The 17,321-nt window shown below is 40.5% G+C and overlaps 1 protein-coding gene across 1 annotated transcript in view; it reads left to right on the top strand.

Annotated features, from left to right (window-relative positions):
• The window catches only part of trhr2 (thyrotropin releasing hormone receptor 2), a 46,596-nt gene extending 29,738 nt beyond the window's left edge, over positions 1 to 16,858 (top strand). Inside the window, exon 6 of the mRNA XM_084365106.1 lies at positions 10,409 to 16,858. Coding sequence (XP_084221232.1) covers positions 10,409 to 10,987 — 579 coding nt within the window. The 3' untranslated portion in view covers positions 10,988 to 16,858. The remainder of the gene's footprint in view (positions 1 to 10,408) is intronic.
• Positions 16,859 to 17,321: the final 463 nt, after the last annotated feature.

The following is a 17,321-nucleotide window of genomic DNA, read 5'->3' as shown; positions in this document are numbered from 1 at the left end:
CCCCCCTGTCACTCGAACATATGTGTGTACGTGTAGAGAAAAGAAAGAGAAAGAGAGAGAAAAGAGCGAACACTTGAAGCATAGCAAAAAGGGAGAAACAGTGGAGACACAATACTCGCCTTCCCGTCACTCAGCGGTCGGTGAACCAACTCAGGCTGGAATCACTTTCGGCTGATCCTTGACAGAAATGCGGCTTATTGTATGCTCACATGGCGGCAAAGCTAACACTTTAGCTCCACAGAGTAAAGAGGCTCGAATCAGCTTGTGATGAGCGAAAAGAAAAACAAGCAACAAACAATGTTTTATAGTGTAAAACAAACAGCAAATAAAAAGGACTCGGCGGTCCACAAACTCACAAACAAGGTAGTTAAAAACCATACAATACACGCTCATTTCTAGTATCTGCCCAGACACTAATTAAGCCTCACTTGTAGTGCGTGTCTTCTTTAACCCAGCTCGCTTCTTCAGCATGGATTAAAGGCATTGCAGCGTCCTGCGGTGGCTGTTCAAACAGCTGCACAGAGGAAAACTGATGCTTCCAGCAACACGTTAGCATGGGACTGCTTTGAAACGGGCATGCAGCTGTTTTTATCTTCTCCGTGTATTCAGGGAGGGCTAAAGTTTTGGCTAAGTCTTCTCTCTCATATCTCTCTCCGATATCCAGCTAGTCAGGTCCAGGTTACCAAAACAAACCAAGTGTTCTCTGATGCCACCCATTGGGTTAGGGCAAGGGTTAGGAATGCTCTTATCTCATGTATTGAAGAGGAGTGAGCTGCACATGTACAATTTATAACAATGGGGAAAGATTTCGCCCCCCTGCACCAGAAATACATCACCTATCACTTAGTATATTTATAACTATAAATAAAACCTGCTGTCTACATTACCCACAATGAAACTTTGCCACTGAGTGACATCACTCGAGGCAATTTATTGAATTACATGCAGCTTTCTCTGGAGCCACAGAAGGCTCTGTACTACTTTTTACATATACAGTAGTACTCCTCAAGACCTGTAAACACACGTTAATGTGTAAAATTTGTGGGGTTAGCCCTTAAGGAATCTTAAGAAGGTTAAATTCCAGTGCCAAGAGCCTGTCAACTTTCTTACAAAGTGGCATGTTTTGGGTACAGTTTTATTTTATTATAGTAGCCCTTTTCACACAGAGATGCCGCATTATCGCTGCAGTGGTGGTTCGCCAATTCTCCACCATTGTTTGTTCACATAGAACCATGCAGCTCCGGCGTAAAGACGCACCAGTGTGTAATTCACACAGAAAGCCGACGCTGCGCATCCAAAAGAGGCGTGACGGTACACGTCACGATGATGAGTGTGTTTTTCTTCAACGTGTTTCCCCCGGTGTCCTCCTGTTAATCTGAGCATGTACCGCTGACTGTTAAAATCATATGGATGCTGTTATAATGTGTTGTGATTGAGATCCTGACCCACCATGCATCCTGGAAAGTGACAAAGTTTTTTGCTCTAAATTACATAATTGCCATCAGTAAACAGGACGCTGTCTGGCTCTCTCACTCGTGGGGAGGGAGGCTGTTTGCTGGGGGAAAGTTCACTGAAGTCTCGGTCGGGAGGGCTGACTATCGCTGTGATTTTTTTCAAGACAGCAACTACAACAACACAATAGTGCAAGGAGACAAACACTTGTGGGTTAAAGTTTTATGCCGGGGACAGACGCTGTTTTTCGGGCAGAAATGTGACAAAGAGTCGGTCGGACAGACACTTTTCCACCTATAACTGCAGTCTTTTTTTCCTCATATAAGTTGCCAAAGACACTACCAGTTACTACTGGTAGTGTCCAGCTGTTTGGTCCTGTAGTTGTTTGGTCCTGTAACGTTGCTTTGTGGGACATTTCTCTTTATTTTGTTGAGTGAAGGATCTGTATAGTTATCAGACTGTCAGATCGACACACCCCCGCTCTGCGCCGCCGGCTTATCCATTCACACAGGTTCGGTTCGCCAATGCTGCACCTCTAATACTTCCGCCAGAGGTGCAGCGAAATTTCACACCCCGCTGCATCTGAAACTTTCACACAGAGGAGGATCCCCGCACTCAAAGGGCAGTGTGAATGGGGCTACTAATATCATTGAAGTGAGATGTCTGCACAGAGCCTAAAGGACAGTATCCACTGCTGTACCACCAGACCACAGAGCAGCGTCTTTTCTCAGGCTGTGAGACTCCTGAACTCAACACTCCATCATAAAAAAAAATATGATTTTGTTTGATTTTGTGTAGCAAAAAGGGACTACAACTTGCATTTTATTGTACAGCCCTGTTTTGAAAATGACAATTAAATAAACTTTGAACCATGTTGTCACAGATTAAACAACAAGAACCCTTTAATTTGATGGGTCTTTCTTATCTTTCCATGCAACCTTTAGCATAGGTTATTTCTGAGTCACAATGTGCAGATTTCTGCAACATAAGCTTCGGAAAGCCTGAACTCTCATACGAGAGCAGAGAGAAGATCCTAATCTCATGTGTTCAAGGGGCTCCATCTAGGAGCAGAAGATTTGCATAATGTGATTTAGGATTTACATTGAAGTGTGCTTAATACCGCAGATGATTTTACTCTCTGTTCTTCAATAGGCACTTCATGCTCTTTCATTCATCGTTCGATAGACCAGCTCAATCTGATAGGCATTTGATAAACTTGTGTATGTCAAAGAATGGCACTTTTATGGTTGGAGATTAATACAGTGTGGTGGGAGATTGCTGCATTTTTAATCTCTGGGAATTTCTTCATGTCTGTGATCTCCTCAAGTGAATGTGGAGGAAGCCAGATGGGGTGGCTTGGTCATTGTTGCCCAGGGCAACTCGATAGCATCACAGGCTAAAGCAAATTCTTTGGCTGAGTGGGCCCAAATGTCTGTCCATGACTGGATTCAGCCTGGGAATATGATGAAAAAAATCAGATGTGTTCGGAATGCTGGAGTCAAGTTAAGTCACCAGATAATTACAGTCATAAATGTATATTCAAAATGCCACCCCAATGCATTCTGTCTCATTATTGCAGCGCAGAGATAATTAGAAAACTCTTCTCCCCACCTCCTTTGTGTTCAATTAAATGCTTTGTTGTGCAGAGCTTTTCCTTTTTTATCTAGATGCTGAGGTGGCTGTCACTGGTTTACTGCTTGGCATGGACACAGACCCTTATCTCAAATAGCATTTTGCTGAGAGGAGGCATGGGCATGATACCTGGCATCAACCTGCCATACTTTGTTTGGCAAATTCTTTTCTGCTGTGGTGTGGAGAAACCTGGCCGGCTCAAAGGCAGTCATGCTTCAGTAGGATTGTTACGGCACAATGAAGGCAAGTTATGAACTTTAAAATGGCCACAGATGGATGGGTGGTGGTGTGAGGCTGGGAGGGGGTAGATGTGTAGCATTATTGGTGACTGATAAGACTAATCACTTGAGTCAGCCTGACTGGTTGTATCGCTCCGTCTCACAGTGGTTCAGAAACATCTGAAGCATTACCATGGTCACCAGCTGGTAGTGGTTTGGGGTGAGGTGGAGAGTCAAGGCATGCTGAGGATGTATAACACGCAAAGAAACACGCATGCACACACCTTTTATGAGACACTGCAACATTTAGCCATTTGAGGTTGAATGTCCTTGCTGTCCATTTTGTTCTGCTGGCTAGCCGCCTTGCTTGTGTTGTTTGTACAGATTGTAGATTGTACATTGGAATGGCAGTTGTCCCTCAATGACAAACATTATATAAATGGATGATTAAATAATAATGTCAAAAGAATATAACAATTATTTGTGTTAGAGTGTAGAGGATAAAAACAGCCACAGGCCACACTGGGGGTGAGATTTTAAGTCTTTTTTAAGAGAATCGATGTCTTTGTTACACAAGATAATGCACAAAAGGCATAATCGACAGTTAATGGGAACTATGTCTTCGGTAGAGAGAAGTGGATTACACATTGCTGTTGGTTTTTTGATGTATTTTTTCAATGCTGTTGTATTTTGCTGGAGGTAGAAAACCAAGGCCCCAAGAAAGGAGACTCCCAGCAATCATCTGAGGGGGAATTGGACAGAAAGCCAGGAGGCTGGTAGCTCGCCCATTCAGCACAGGAGGGCTGCTAGCTAAAAAAAACCCAAGCCTGTCTGACTGAAATGCAGGTTTGGGCTGAGAGCTGGGAACCTGGGGCTGAGGCTTTGGGGTGATGAGGAAGTGTGTGACAAATGCAGGTATGGAGCTCCTCAGCCATAATTTATTTGGCCTCTGTGTACCCCCACAACAAGCCTTCTTTCAAATGTCTTTTAAGCAACTGAGATCCAAAAAGTTCATCTGAAATTGTGTCTGCTAGATCCATGGCTGGTTGGTTTGTACTATTAAGAGTCTATCTAAAGACAGACAGTATCAGGCACGGCTGTTTGAATGAAAACAATACAACACAGGCTCTTATAGCCTAGTATATGATTTTTAAAAATGCAACTAATGCACCTGTAAACTAGAGGGCTTACATAGAGACAATAAAAACACAAATACGATGAAAGTGCATGGGCTTTTTTTTTTTTTTTTTTTTAATAAGCCTTCCTACACTCAAACTATATAGGTGCATTTAGACTTTTCAAACAAACAGACTCACCCAAGCCAATGTTCTGTTCTATCTAGTTTACTTTACTCCAAAGTAGTGATTAAAACACAGGAGAAGTATTTCAAAATTGCACACAATAGATCTACCAATGTCTGTTTTCGGCGGTTTATAAGCGTCGTTTTTGTCTCTATTCCCATCTTCTGCTGCTCCTCTTGGGGTCACTTATCCTCCCTCTTCACTTAAATGTCTGTGCAGAGTGGACGGATGGTCTGTCGGCTCTACCGAATGAGCCCAGGGAGACACTGCAGCTGTGACAGCCAGTCTTGGTGCTGTGTTTAGCAGGGTAACTACGGCTCACAGTCCACTGCATCAGCTGCACCACTGGCTGTTTATTTTAAACAACTGCTAGAGAAACACAAACACACCACTCTGACACCAGACAACCACTGAACATAGACTAAGGAAATAAAAACTGCTGTTCTCAGCTGTCCTCCTGTTTCCCAACTGTATATTCAGCGTGGTGTTAATGGGTTGACTGTATGTTTTATGAGGGGTGGATATTATAAAAATGAATTGAAAACTAATAGTGATCATTTAAATAAGTTTACTTTTTTAATAATAATAATAATAATAATAATAATAATTATAATAATCATAATTTGCTGGGAATTAATTACAATTTAACTTTCAATATAAAACCATTAATCATCAATTAAATGTATTCAAAATAAAGTGTCAATCCATGGGAATTAGATGCAAAGTAACTTCATTACATAATTTCCGTTGATATATTGCAATCATAACTGCATTCTGTGGACATTTCAATTGGGTAGGTGGTTTTTCTTCAGTGCCTTGCAGTTTAATTTACCGCCATTTTTATTTAAGAAGCCAGTTTGACCAAGTTTGAGTTTTGACCAATACTCATTTTCCACAGTATTAATACTGATAGCAGCAGTGCTTTCTCGCTCTCTCTCCATTCTGATGGTGAGTTGAGACACACACCATTGCAGTGTCCGAATAGACATGCCTCCGCAGGTTTGTGCGGCGATGTGGGAGTGTCACTCCATGGTCCGTATGTGTGACGTGTTGGGAACCCCGGCTGGTCAGTTTGCAGAAAGGCCAAGCTGCCATGTTGTTATACTGCTAGCATGCTAGTCCTACTAGTGATTGTTTGTCCACTTTCACTGATTAAAAATAACAGTAAACAGCCAGGCTATGAGGCAGATTATTGTGGAGAAAATGATTATGTCCCCTTGTAAAGAAGTGAACAAATAAGGTGGATCAAGAAAAGATTGGCTTTTGTTATTATTTAACAGGGTGGTAAAACAGAAAAATAGAGAATAACAGAGTCAATCTATTTCAGCTGAAAGGTCAGAGGTCTGTACACCAGAATGTACTTTGTGAGTCTGACAAAGAGGCACAGAAAAAGTTCCACTTTATAGATGCTATGATAAATCAGACAAAAAGGAGAGCTAGGGAGGAAGATGAGATGGCCTTGAGAATAATAAGTGTCCTGAGAATGGAATGTTCATCTGTGCCCACACAGCTCTCACAAAATAACCAAGGTCACCAGCTCACCCCAAGTCAGATCATAACTTACACAAGTTAAAAGGAGTAATGATATGTAAGGTGGAAGGTAATGATTAGGGATGTAACGATAAACCGAATATTGCAAATAAAAAAATGTGATACTGTTGTGGGACTGTGATGATATCTTACGACCTATCACATGGCTATTTTGCTCAAAAAGTTAATGGATCTAACGAGGGAAATCAGTATAAATGCATTCTATTATCTGTCCTTGTCATTGCATTATTCTGTTTAAACAGCAGAGGGCGCAATCATACTGCTCAAGAAGACAGACTGTTCTCATAAGACCCGCCCTACTCCGCCTCTGATTGGTTTGCTTCGTTGGTTGCCTTCTCTATGCCTGACTCTAAGGGTGTATTCAGACCAAACGAGGTGGTGCAACAAAACGCTGCAGGTTGGTGCGGCGGTGTGGGAGTGTCACTCCATGGTCCTTGTGTGTGACTTCTTGGGAACCCCCGCTGGTCAGTTTGCAGAAAGGCCAAGCTGCCATGTTGTTATGCTACTGGCATACTGGTCCTGCAAGTGATTGTTTGTCCTCATTGACAGATTAAAAATAACAGTAAACAACCAGGATGAGGCAGATCATTACTGTGTCTTTTAAACTGGGGCACAAGGCCAAACTGAAGTGAAAGTAAAACTTAATGCTACAGAGAAATGTCCATTGTGTTCGCTCTGTAGTATTTATTGTCACAAGACACATTACATTACACTCCACTGTGGCTTCAGTCATAGTCTGATTCCCAGCTTATGTGATTGGCCACCGTGACGTTGAGACTTTCTCCAAAAGTTGAGTTGGCTCCAACTTTTCTGTAGCAGCTGGCTGCATTTTTTTGCGGAACCCCCTGCAGCATGCACCACCACAGCCAAAATGGACTACCTTCATTAAAATAAAAGCAAAAACCTGCATTTTCGCTGCACTCCCAGATCCAATGTGATTCCAGACTAACTGTTAACCCACACAAGCTCTGATAATGTCTGTTATTGACGGTGTTTGAGCTGGAGTAACACACCAAGCACTTCACTCATTCTCCGGATCCACTTTTCGCTGTAAGGGTGTCTCCAGTCATTAGGTGGAGCAAGCAGCCCAAAGATACTGCAGCTGTGACAGGCTGGCGGTATGTTTATTGTGAAAATACAGCTCACAATCTGCTGCATCAGCTCAGCTGATGGCTGACCGCGAGAAACCACGAGAAAAAAACATCAACCCATAAACACATACAGACTGCTACTGAACATACATTTAGGAAATAATAACGTGTTCGTTGCACTGACAGAGATGTTGGTGGCCCTGGTTGTCTTCTGGACATCAAGAGGGAGGGAGATCGGTAGGACCTGCTGCCAAGTGCCTGTTCTTGGCTGTCCTCCCGTGTCACAACCGCCCTAGGTGGGAGGAAGGGTGTTACACTCGGTTGGTGGAGTGTAGACCCGAAAGCAGAAAATGAGGCAGGAAGTAGGATATAAGGTAATTTATTGAATTCACAAGGGTTTTGGTGTAGAAAGTCCCAGGCGGAGTCCACATCTGGGCATGGGAAGGTGGAGGTGCAGTAGCTCACGGCGGCGCTGGTGGTAGCGTGGCGAATTGAGACTCCGGTGAGCACAGGCTAAGGCTAACCCCCTGCGGCCAGCACCACCACAGCCAAAACAGACTGCCCTCATTAAAATGAATGGGAAAACCTGCCTTTTTGCCACACCACTGGATTTGTTCTGAACCCAGCCTAAATGCTGTTGTGCTTAACATTCAGTACGCAAGCCTTGTTATATTTATCTTCTAAAGAAATCTAAAGAATATTGTATTCATTGTTATGTCATTTTCCCCCTGTGGTATCAAACATGGTATTGAATATTGATCTTTTTCAAGGTATTGTATTGAAGTTAGAAATTACAATATCGTGACAACACAAGTCAGTAGGTATGACGTGTGGTCCAGGCAGGACGACGATGCTTACTGCAGTAGTGGGTGTGTAGTTGCAGTGACTTTCTATGGTTATGTGACACTCTCACTCTGAAACGTTCTTTGCAACAGAGCTTGTAATCATGTTAATAGTTAGTTTGTGCTTCTGTGTCACTCTTTCTCTCTAAATAAGTTAGTTTTGCTACCCTCAATATTTTATGAATTTTACTACATAAACTCAAGTACCCAGGAAGTCAAAACTGATGTTTAAGTGTTTTTATCATGTGTCTTGCTTCATATCCACTATACACCAGTATCGGGCCCAACAATAGCAAAACGTCTTTTTGTAAGTATTTTTACATTGGTATGTTAAACTAACTGCTAACTAATGTTACTGTTACTGTAACCAGCAGCCTCCCTATGAACACCTGTGGGGGTGTGGCCTTACGAAGCCTCTAAAACGGTTGAGGCCAGAGTTTCCTGATAAACAAACAGTGGTTACTTTGTTGCTAAAGTAGTCGCTAACTACTCAATAGGTAACTGCCCAGATATCATACATATGTCTCGCAGATGTCAGCATGACAAAATAATAGTTATGTCGGAAAGATGTGTTATGGGGAGCTTTTGCTAGTTGGGAAGTCATTGCCAAGATGTCTGCATTTTGTCGGCAACGTCTTCCCATTGGCAAATGCTGACATCTCTGCAATGTCTTCCCAATCAGCTCCTCATACTATGTCTTTCCTATGTCTTAAGTAACTTGCATCAACATCTGCAAGACATATGCGTGTGAAGGGGTATTACTAAAAGTAGCAGCCGTTAGTTAGTCATCTCTGTTAACTGTGCAGCTGAGTTAGCAGTCCTATTTGCTGACTCATCCCTGGGGTGCCAGGAGCCAAGCCCAGCAATCCAACCTCCGTTCTGTATTTCCTGTCATCAAAATACCTTCCGTCTTCTCAGAGGCAGTTTTGTCTCATTTTGTTACATTCCCATCGTGCTTACCGTGAGCTGCCAGTCCAGCTGCGGATGGCGGACTGCTAGCTCCAAGGCAGCATAATGCACCTTCATTGCGATTGGCTACTGTAAATGGCAGTCAATATCCGTGACCCCCCATTGCTGCCTGAGGAAACATGTAATTATGGCAAAGCCATTAGCACTCCACAAGCAGTTTCATGTGAGTATTGGATGGAAGGATTTACCAGGAGGCATCTTTCCGCAGCAGCGTATCTCAGTGAATGGCTCCCATCTCCCATCTCCCATCTCACTCTCAGTATCCTCTCCTGCTCCATACATCGAGTCTTTGAAGCGTTTTTTTAGAAGTTGAAATATTCTTAACTTTCCCCTGCAAGGCACGGAGATGCCTTGCTTTTCCCCCAATCTTGCTAGACGTTGGCAGGCACTTACCTATTACCAATGTTATTCACCAGGCACTCCAAACCTGCCATTTGGAATTTGGCAGGTACCATCCATTTGGCTAGTGAGAGCTTATGAGGTGCAGTTTTATGTACTTGCGTGGAAAGAAGACTAAAGGTGTTGTGTTCAAGTGGGTTTGGCAGTACTAGCCACCATTCCACATTACAGGAAGACATTTGATAAACTGTTGATATCCAAATTACTTCAAAGCCCCTATGAGTGGAATTTCAAAATTGTGACTATGGTAGTACGAAAGCAACTATGGAGCAGACCCTCCCTTATCATGTATGCAACCCATAGTCACTTTATCAAGGACTGAGACATCAGTGATTGTGATGTCATTTTCTTATTAGTAATTTTGGAAAATACTGTAAATATTAAATCATGTAATACAGCAGCTTATGGTAATACTCCTTTGACAAAACGTGATTCATAAATGCAATGTATGTTTCATGTTGCACTATAGTTCAGGAAATGTAATTGATAAGTTATGAACACAAAATAAAAAGTAGCCAGATTATTTGTTATAGTTGATTAAAAGTGGCTGATAATGACTTAAAAGGGACTAGCCATTTATTTTAGACTGCTACCTATTTTTGTTTATGAGACACAGTTGTTAAGGTCAATTTAGGTGGTACTTCTAAAATGTAAATGAACTATATAATTTATCTGTATTTATGTGGTAATTTTATTTTTATATAATAGGCATAGTAGCCTCAGAATAGTTTCATGATTTACATGAGCCTCGTATTAACATTGTTATCCACAGTAGATTTGTGAAAAATTGTGTTAAAGTTATGATGTAAATTATGAAGGTTTGAATTTACACTTTCATCAGGGGCAAAATATTTTTGCTGGAGGACCACATTCTGTCCACGGGCTGCTATTTGCCTATTCACAGCTGCTTTAAAGGATTTTTAATGAACTGTATCTCCTTTTTCTCTCTATAGGTGACAAAGATGCTGGCAGTAGTGGTGATCCTATTCGCTCTGCTGTGGATGCCCTACCGGACTTTAGTTTTAATTAATTCTTTTGTGTCCACACCATATCAGAATGCCTGGTTCCTCCTGTTTTGTCGTACATGCATTTATGCCAACAGTGCTATCAACCCTGTGATATACAATGCCATGTCTCAGAAGTTTCGCTCGGCATTCCGAGGGCTTTACCGTTGCAAGCGGCCCGAGGGAAATCAGAGAACGCTGTCGATGATCCAAACCGGCTTCGCCACTGTCCGAGGACTGAGAACCCACCAGGCCAATAGCAATGGAATGAATGAAAAAGCAAGGAAAGCCATCCTGCATACGACCACTGATATGACTACAAATCAGACTGAAAGTGGTCATCAGGAGACAACAACGGTCAATGGAAAAAAAGCAGACCATCCCATCAACCTCTGCCCTGCTACTTTTAACTTTGGTGTATGTCCAACTGGTGATGAAAACTTTGGTGATAATTTGCTTTCATCAACTAATATCACAGTTGATTCTGCAGACGGACATACAACAAACAATAAGCATGTAAACATGTAAAAATGTCCATATCACTATATTGTAGACTATCTACGAATTTGTAAATACCACTGGAATCCAATGAAAAAAAAAAATCAATTGAGCTGTTTACATCTGGTGATAAAAGGGCTCTGATTTACTCATGGTCAGGATCTGCTTAAGGTAATGAAGAAAAAGAAGAAATCTTTGACCTGCATTTATTTCATGATTAATAAGTGGTAGATTTTGCCTTGACCACTGAGGTCACATGCAAAGAGAAGAAAGATGATGGTCAAGTGGTATAATTTGCACTGTGGTATGGAAAAATTATGTCTTTGGCCACAAAATCTTTTCAACATTACATGTCAAATGTGAACTCATATCAACTAGAGTTTGTTCAAGGCAACAGGAGCCACGAGGGCTATGCTGCAATGAGTGCAAGAGCCTGCAGCAGTGAGCACGGAAGCCAAGGGCATGGGCCCTGGTGCAGCCAATATGGGTGCAGATCTTGGTGGTAGTAGCAAATATTCAAACGAGAACTTTGAAGGCAGAAGGGTTCCGTGTGAACAGCAGTTAAAACTGGGTCATTCAGTCCTAAAACCTGACGTTTAACAGAATTAAAGCTATAATTATTCTACATTTTCCCCTCCAAAAACACACAATGGACTGGTTCTCATAATGAACCAAGATCATGCATTCCTAGAATTGTTTTACCCAGTGAAATAAATCAGTTATTATGAATTCAAGAAACAAATAATGAATATTTGCATATGATGCAATTTAAATAATCTGTCCTAGTTACCATCTCCACTGACTGGCACAGAAACATGTGACACACCTCCACCCAACTGTGATTCAGTGCATTAGATACATTATGAAAGTTTATTTATTTTTATTTTTTTAAAGGCAGAGAAACAAAAGCTTTTAAAGAATCAATTTATTTTGCACAATAGCAAATACAGACTCAAACATGAGCAGAAGATTAATGCACTTATGTTTAGAAGATTTCCAACACAGTGATCGGAGAGAAAGGAATGACAGTGTCTTTGCTTGATCCAAGTTACGAAGTATGGAAAATATAAATCCCTTCAGAGGGCCATAACTGGTTCTCTGAGTGAAGAGACTATCTCTCCACCCAGCTACATATTCCATATGTATAGGGTCTCTGTAAGACACCTTGCAAAGAATGAAAGCAGTCGCAGAACCCCAAACCCATCATGGGTGCTCTTCCCACACACAGCCCAATGGGCTTAGGCCCTCATTTCAAATGAACTATGTCCAAATGCACAAACCCCTGAGCCGGTAGGACAACCAGGCGCTGTCTGCTGCCACTGTATGCTTTGGTGCGAGACATTACCTCATGCCTGGCCCCGCAAGACGCCACGGCCAGTGACTACATGAGTGAATGGGCCACTCAGCTACCAAAGCAGAGACAGCCGTTGGGGAACCATAGGCAGTACCTAATCCTGGGTATCCCACACAACCATCTCCCCAAAGGGAATGTGGATGCAGCCACGTTTAGTCTGTAGAATTGGGTAAATGTCGACGAAGTCATTTCCACAGCACCCAGGAGGTCACAACTCTGCGGGTGGATCGGGGCCCTTACTAAAGGCAGCACTGGCACTCCTGCCCCCCGTGTATGCCTGCTGGATCACTTCCCTGATCCAGTGGGACAGTCTGCCCTTTGACAACGTCTACCCAGACACTCATGCATGAAGAACACCAAGAGTTGGTCTGGTCACCTGTTCACCCTGCTTATCCTCACTGACAGAGACAGTATGAGAAGTGTAAAGAAAAAATCTGTATCGCCTAAGTAAGAGTAAAATTTTCTGATGTACATTAATGTGCACTCTTTTGTTTCTGACCTTAGCTTTCTGCTGGAGCACTCATCAGGATAAAAGCCTCAACTCAAGGCCCAGAAATTTACATGTACAATAACTACCTGTTCATTTTCACGTCACTGAGAAGTGATTTTTATTCTGTGCTGCAAATTAGGTTCTAAAGTCAAGAGTCAGAAGATGTGTATTAAGAAAATCTGCCGATATTTAAACTAATCCATTGATTTATTATGTTTGGATTTACTGTCAGGAAGTACACATTAAAAATGATTGTTGTTGCAGCCTTGTATGCATTATAGGCATCAAAATGCAGCTCATGTGCAGCCTAGTTTAGCATGCCCCCCAAACTAAGCAGGGCATTAAAGAGGCTATATGAGCAGCTACCTTCCTTTTTACATTAAATACATTTATATACATGCTTAATGAAAAAAATGTTAAAAGAGCAACTCTCTCTGCTTCCAGTCTTTGTATTAAGCAAGCTATGGACATATCTATGTACTGGACACAAGTTAAATTGATATCAATTTTCCCAGAGACTCTGGAAAAGATGTCCATTTTAAAAAAATGTTTTGCTGTTACTTGAAAATTCTTGTGTGTATCTCTATATGTATTATTAGCTGTAATTACTTCTTATAATACACATAAGCGGTTTACCTTTGTAAGAGAACATGTTTTAAATCTTGATAATTCAAAAAATAATTGTTATTTGGTTTTGTGTTGTTTGGGGGAACTTGTATGTAAGAAAATAATTAATTTAAAGTTACGAATCTTAAAACCAACTGCAAATACAATTGGGAAATGAAATATTTTTATCTGCAGACCATCTATTTACATAGTTAAATTTGAAGTCCATTTAAAAACTGCATTTCCAGTATGTAATTAATATAATAGGACAAATTACCATAACAGTATTTCGGATGTGAATTTTCTATAGTTCAGTGGTATAAATTAAGTTATATCCAGTAGTGATTCAATTTCACAGTGATCCTTTCAGTTACGTTTAGATTCAAATATTTAAGGCAACTATTTCCTTACATAAACTTGTCCCATAAATCGGCTTATCCTTTATTTGATGAGAACACCATTCTTTGTGTCCCAGCAGATTCTTGGCTCTGTCATGCTAATACCATAGCTCCTTAGCAAATATATGCACACTGTGTGCACTGTGTTGAGTGATAATAGCATTGTGACATTACCCGATCTTACCGATTACTTATTTTCTATAGCTGGCAGTGACATATCTTTGCTTTTTATGTGCATAAAAAAGTGCATATGTTTCTGAAAATAAATAGTCTAAAACATTTGCAGCCTTACCAAAACTTGAAGCTCCATTAAAAGTCCCATATTATGCTCATTTTCAGGTTGACATTTTATAATGGGTGTCCACTAGAAATTGTTTACATGCTTTAATGTTTAAAAGAACACATGATCATTCTCATACGGTCCATTGCTGCAGCAGATCTAATTTGCTTTGTGTGAACGCTTTTTTGGTGCATGTTTCTTGAAGGCCCCCCTCTCGAAAAGCGCAGTCTGCTTTGATTGGTAACCTCTCACAGGCCTGAGCAGGCACCAGCCATCATGTTTCGGCATCAGCTCTGACAGTGTTTTTGCAACCATGGCCATGCTGGGGACATACATCAGACTGGCGATACATAATCTCATCGCCACAATCCCCATTTGGGGGGTAAAAAAAATGAAATTGAATTAATTCCAAAAAATTATTCCCCTGCCATGTCCTAAAAAACCCTGCATCTCCACATATTTTTCAACATTTCATATCAGGCAAGGGCTAACTTAGCTAACACTATGCCTGATTAACAATTAAATGCTATTTGCAGATAGCTACCTAGTTGTAAATTGTCACACAGAACAACTTTGATATGATAATTTTTTCTTCATTCTGAGGAGATACCAGTTAGCATCATTACCACCCATCTGCCACTTATAAACACACACAAGCTGCAGTGTTTTTGCAAATCTTTTCATTGGAACACAAGCCTCTGTTTCCAGCATTACAACATAATAACTTTGGCTTTTGGCTCGTATCTGCGTTGTAGCACACTGTAAACACAATTCTTCTTGTTTTATTATTATGTCAAATTGAAAAATTGCCATGCTCGTCTTGGAGCTCAGGGTAGCTTGATTGGTGGGCTAACATGTCTGTAGGTTGGTCAGTTAGTGCCTGTTAAGATCACTGTTTACTGGTAACTAGCATACTGTTCAGAGAACAGGATGGAAAATCCAAATATTGCACTGGTAATTTGCTTATCTGAAGACTCAATACGATAAAAATAGATGTGTGGATAGGACACATCTGGCCACTGGGTGAGGTTTTTGCACCAGGTTGATGCTGGGAAACTGAATTTACATGATTGAAGATTGATCAAATAAATCTTTTCAATATATCTAGCATGTTCTATGGCGGGCAGAGTGAATATATATGAATTTGATTTGTCTTTGGATCATTTATAAACTAATTTAAGTGGTTTTCTATTTGTGTCGTTGTATACTGCTATTTTATATGTATGTAAATGGTGAGTGTGGTTTGTTTTCCAACAAAAGGGGGTGGGAACGTGTTGAAAGTTGAAGGTCCTGAATGTGCTGTTCTGATGTATGGCTCAGGGAAGGGACTGTATAGTTGTGACATCACAACCTCTGGAAGGAAGACAGCTTGTTTGGAGGCACAGTTTCTGAATATGGGCTGTGTGCATTTTTTTTTTGTGGATTGAGCGTTTTAATACTTTCACTGGAATTTCAGGGGCCACTATAAAATGCCTCAGCTGCTTCAGTTTGTTTAGCACTTAGCTATAGACTTTTTCTATTTGCTGTTGGGTTCTGAACAGGTAGTGTACAGTAGTACAGTTTATCAGAGTTATCTTTCCTTCTGCATTTTTAAATAAGGTTGATGGAAGCACACAGTTTGTGGTTATACTAAATATAGTGCAGCTTTAAAGTTCACATTAAAAGGAAGGTACCTGCTTTTCTTTTCTTACCGTATTATTCTTAACTGTATCATCTTGAAATTGGAGATTCTTAAAGTGGTTTGGTGATCTCTTTGATGAAAAGCTCTCCATCTACACACATCCTTTTCTTGCTCCCATCTCTCCTGTACTACATTTCCTGTATGCACAAACAATTGTTCTTTGGATTCAAATGCTATAGACTGTAAGACTACAAGAGAGTGGAAGGTAAGCTAGATAGCAGAAGGGTAAGGCAAAAAGGAAAAACCTTGTTTTGTGGAAACAGCTGCAGTATTAGAACAGATGTTAGGGCTCTGTGTCATGCCTGTCACTGATGTGTTTGGTTGTCTTGTTTGTACTTTCAGTTTTTTGCTATGTAATAGTGGAGCAAGTCATTCGGTGATGAATAAATTTTAATGATTTAAAGCAAAATGTTCTGTATATTTACAGCTTGATTGATGTAATTTTAAAATGTTTATTTCACTTTGTTGCTATAGCTCTGGATTTATGTGCAGGCATCTGCATGCATTGCTTAAAGGGAGTGAACCATCAGAAGGGAGAGTACATACAAAAAGGGAAATGCAATTTAGCCACAGCCAAATTTTATGGTGACTGAAGTCTTGGCGTCTTGAGGAACAGTAGTAGAGTGAGAATTTGGAAATGTCTAAAACATTAAACGCATAGTGACTCACCCGTTTATATCTGTACTATGCTTACACTATATTTGTGCTTATACTTTAAAATTCACCTTTAAATTACTTATGATAGATATATTGTCTTCATTTTTGATAATTATATTGTGCAGATTGGCTGATAGTAGCATTGTAGAGCTCCCTTACACATGCCAGTGTGTGTGTCTAATTCTGTCATGATTTAGCCCTGGAGAGCTGCTGTGCTGTTCTGTTTTAAATGTGCTGTAATCATAGAAATTCATATTGATTCATTTTTTAAACTTGCTTTTAAACTTCTGTATTGCTGAAGCAGGATGATGTTTTACTGTTTTAAGAAATCTGCATTGTCCTCTGGTCTGTGGTTTCAAAGTATGCATATGCAGTATAGTGGCTTTCTTTCACTATTTTAAGATAAATCAATAAAAAAACATTTGCTGAACCACCTCTCTGTTGCATCTGTTTTGGACTGTTTGGACTGTACACTGTTTTAAGTGCTACTGAAGGTAAAGTCCACTGAGGCACTGTGATTTGTGATTGTGGTTCATGTACAATAAATAAAATTGTATTGAAATTGACCTAAATACTACTTATGATTATCTGATCAGAGATCAGCTTCTTCAGACAGTCAAAGTCTGGTCATGCCATCAGAATCAGCACTGATTTTGTAAAAATGACAATGAAATGAATAATATGAAAATATGCTTAAAGTTATAATTATTTTCATTTTTCATTAAATCATCTAATATATTTACATCATGCAATTGCCTTTCTATGGAGTAATTTTCATCATTAGTGGTGGAGTCCACCTTTCCAGTGCTGGATTCAAATTGCCTTTGCTCAAACAATTCACAGGAAACGTGTAATCCAGTGTTACAGTTTTTGTCCCATTGATATCAGCCTCACTCTT

This window comes from Pagrus pagrus (genome assembly GCF_965226575.1).
Source record: "Pagrus pagrus genome assembly, chromosome: 10".
NCBI lineage: Eukaryota > Metazoa > Chordata > Actinopteri > Spariformes > Sparidae > Pagrus > Pagrus pagrus.
This window is presented reverse-complemented; position numbering and strand designations above follow the sequence as displayed.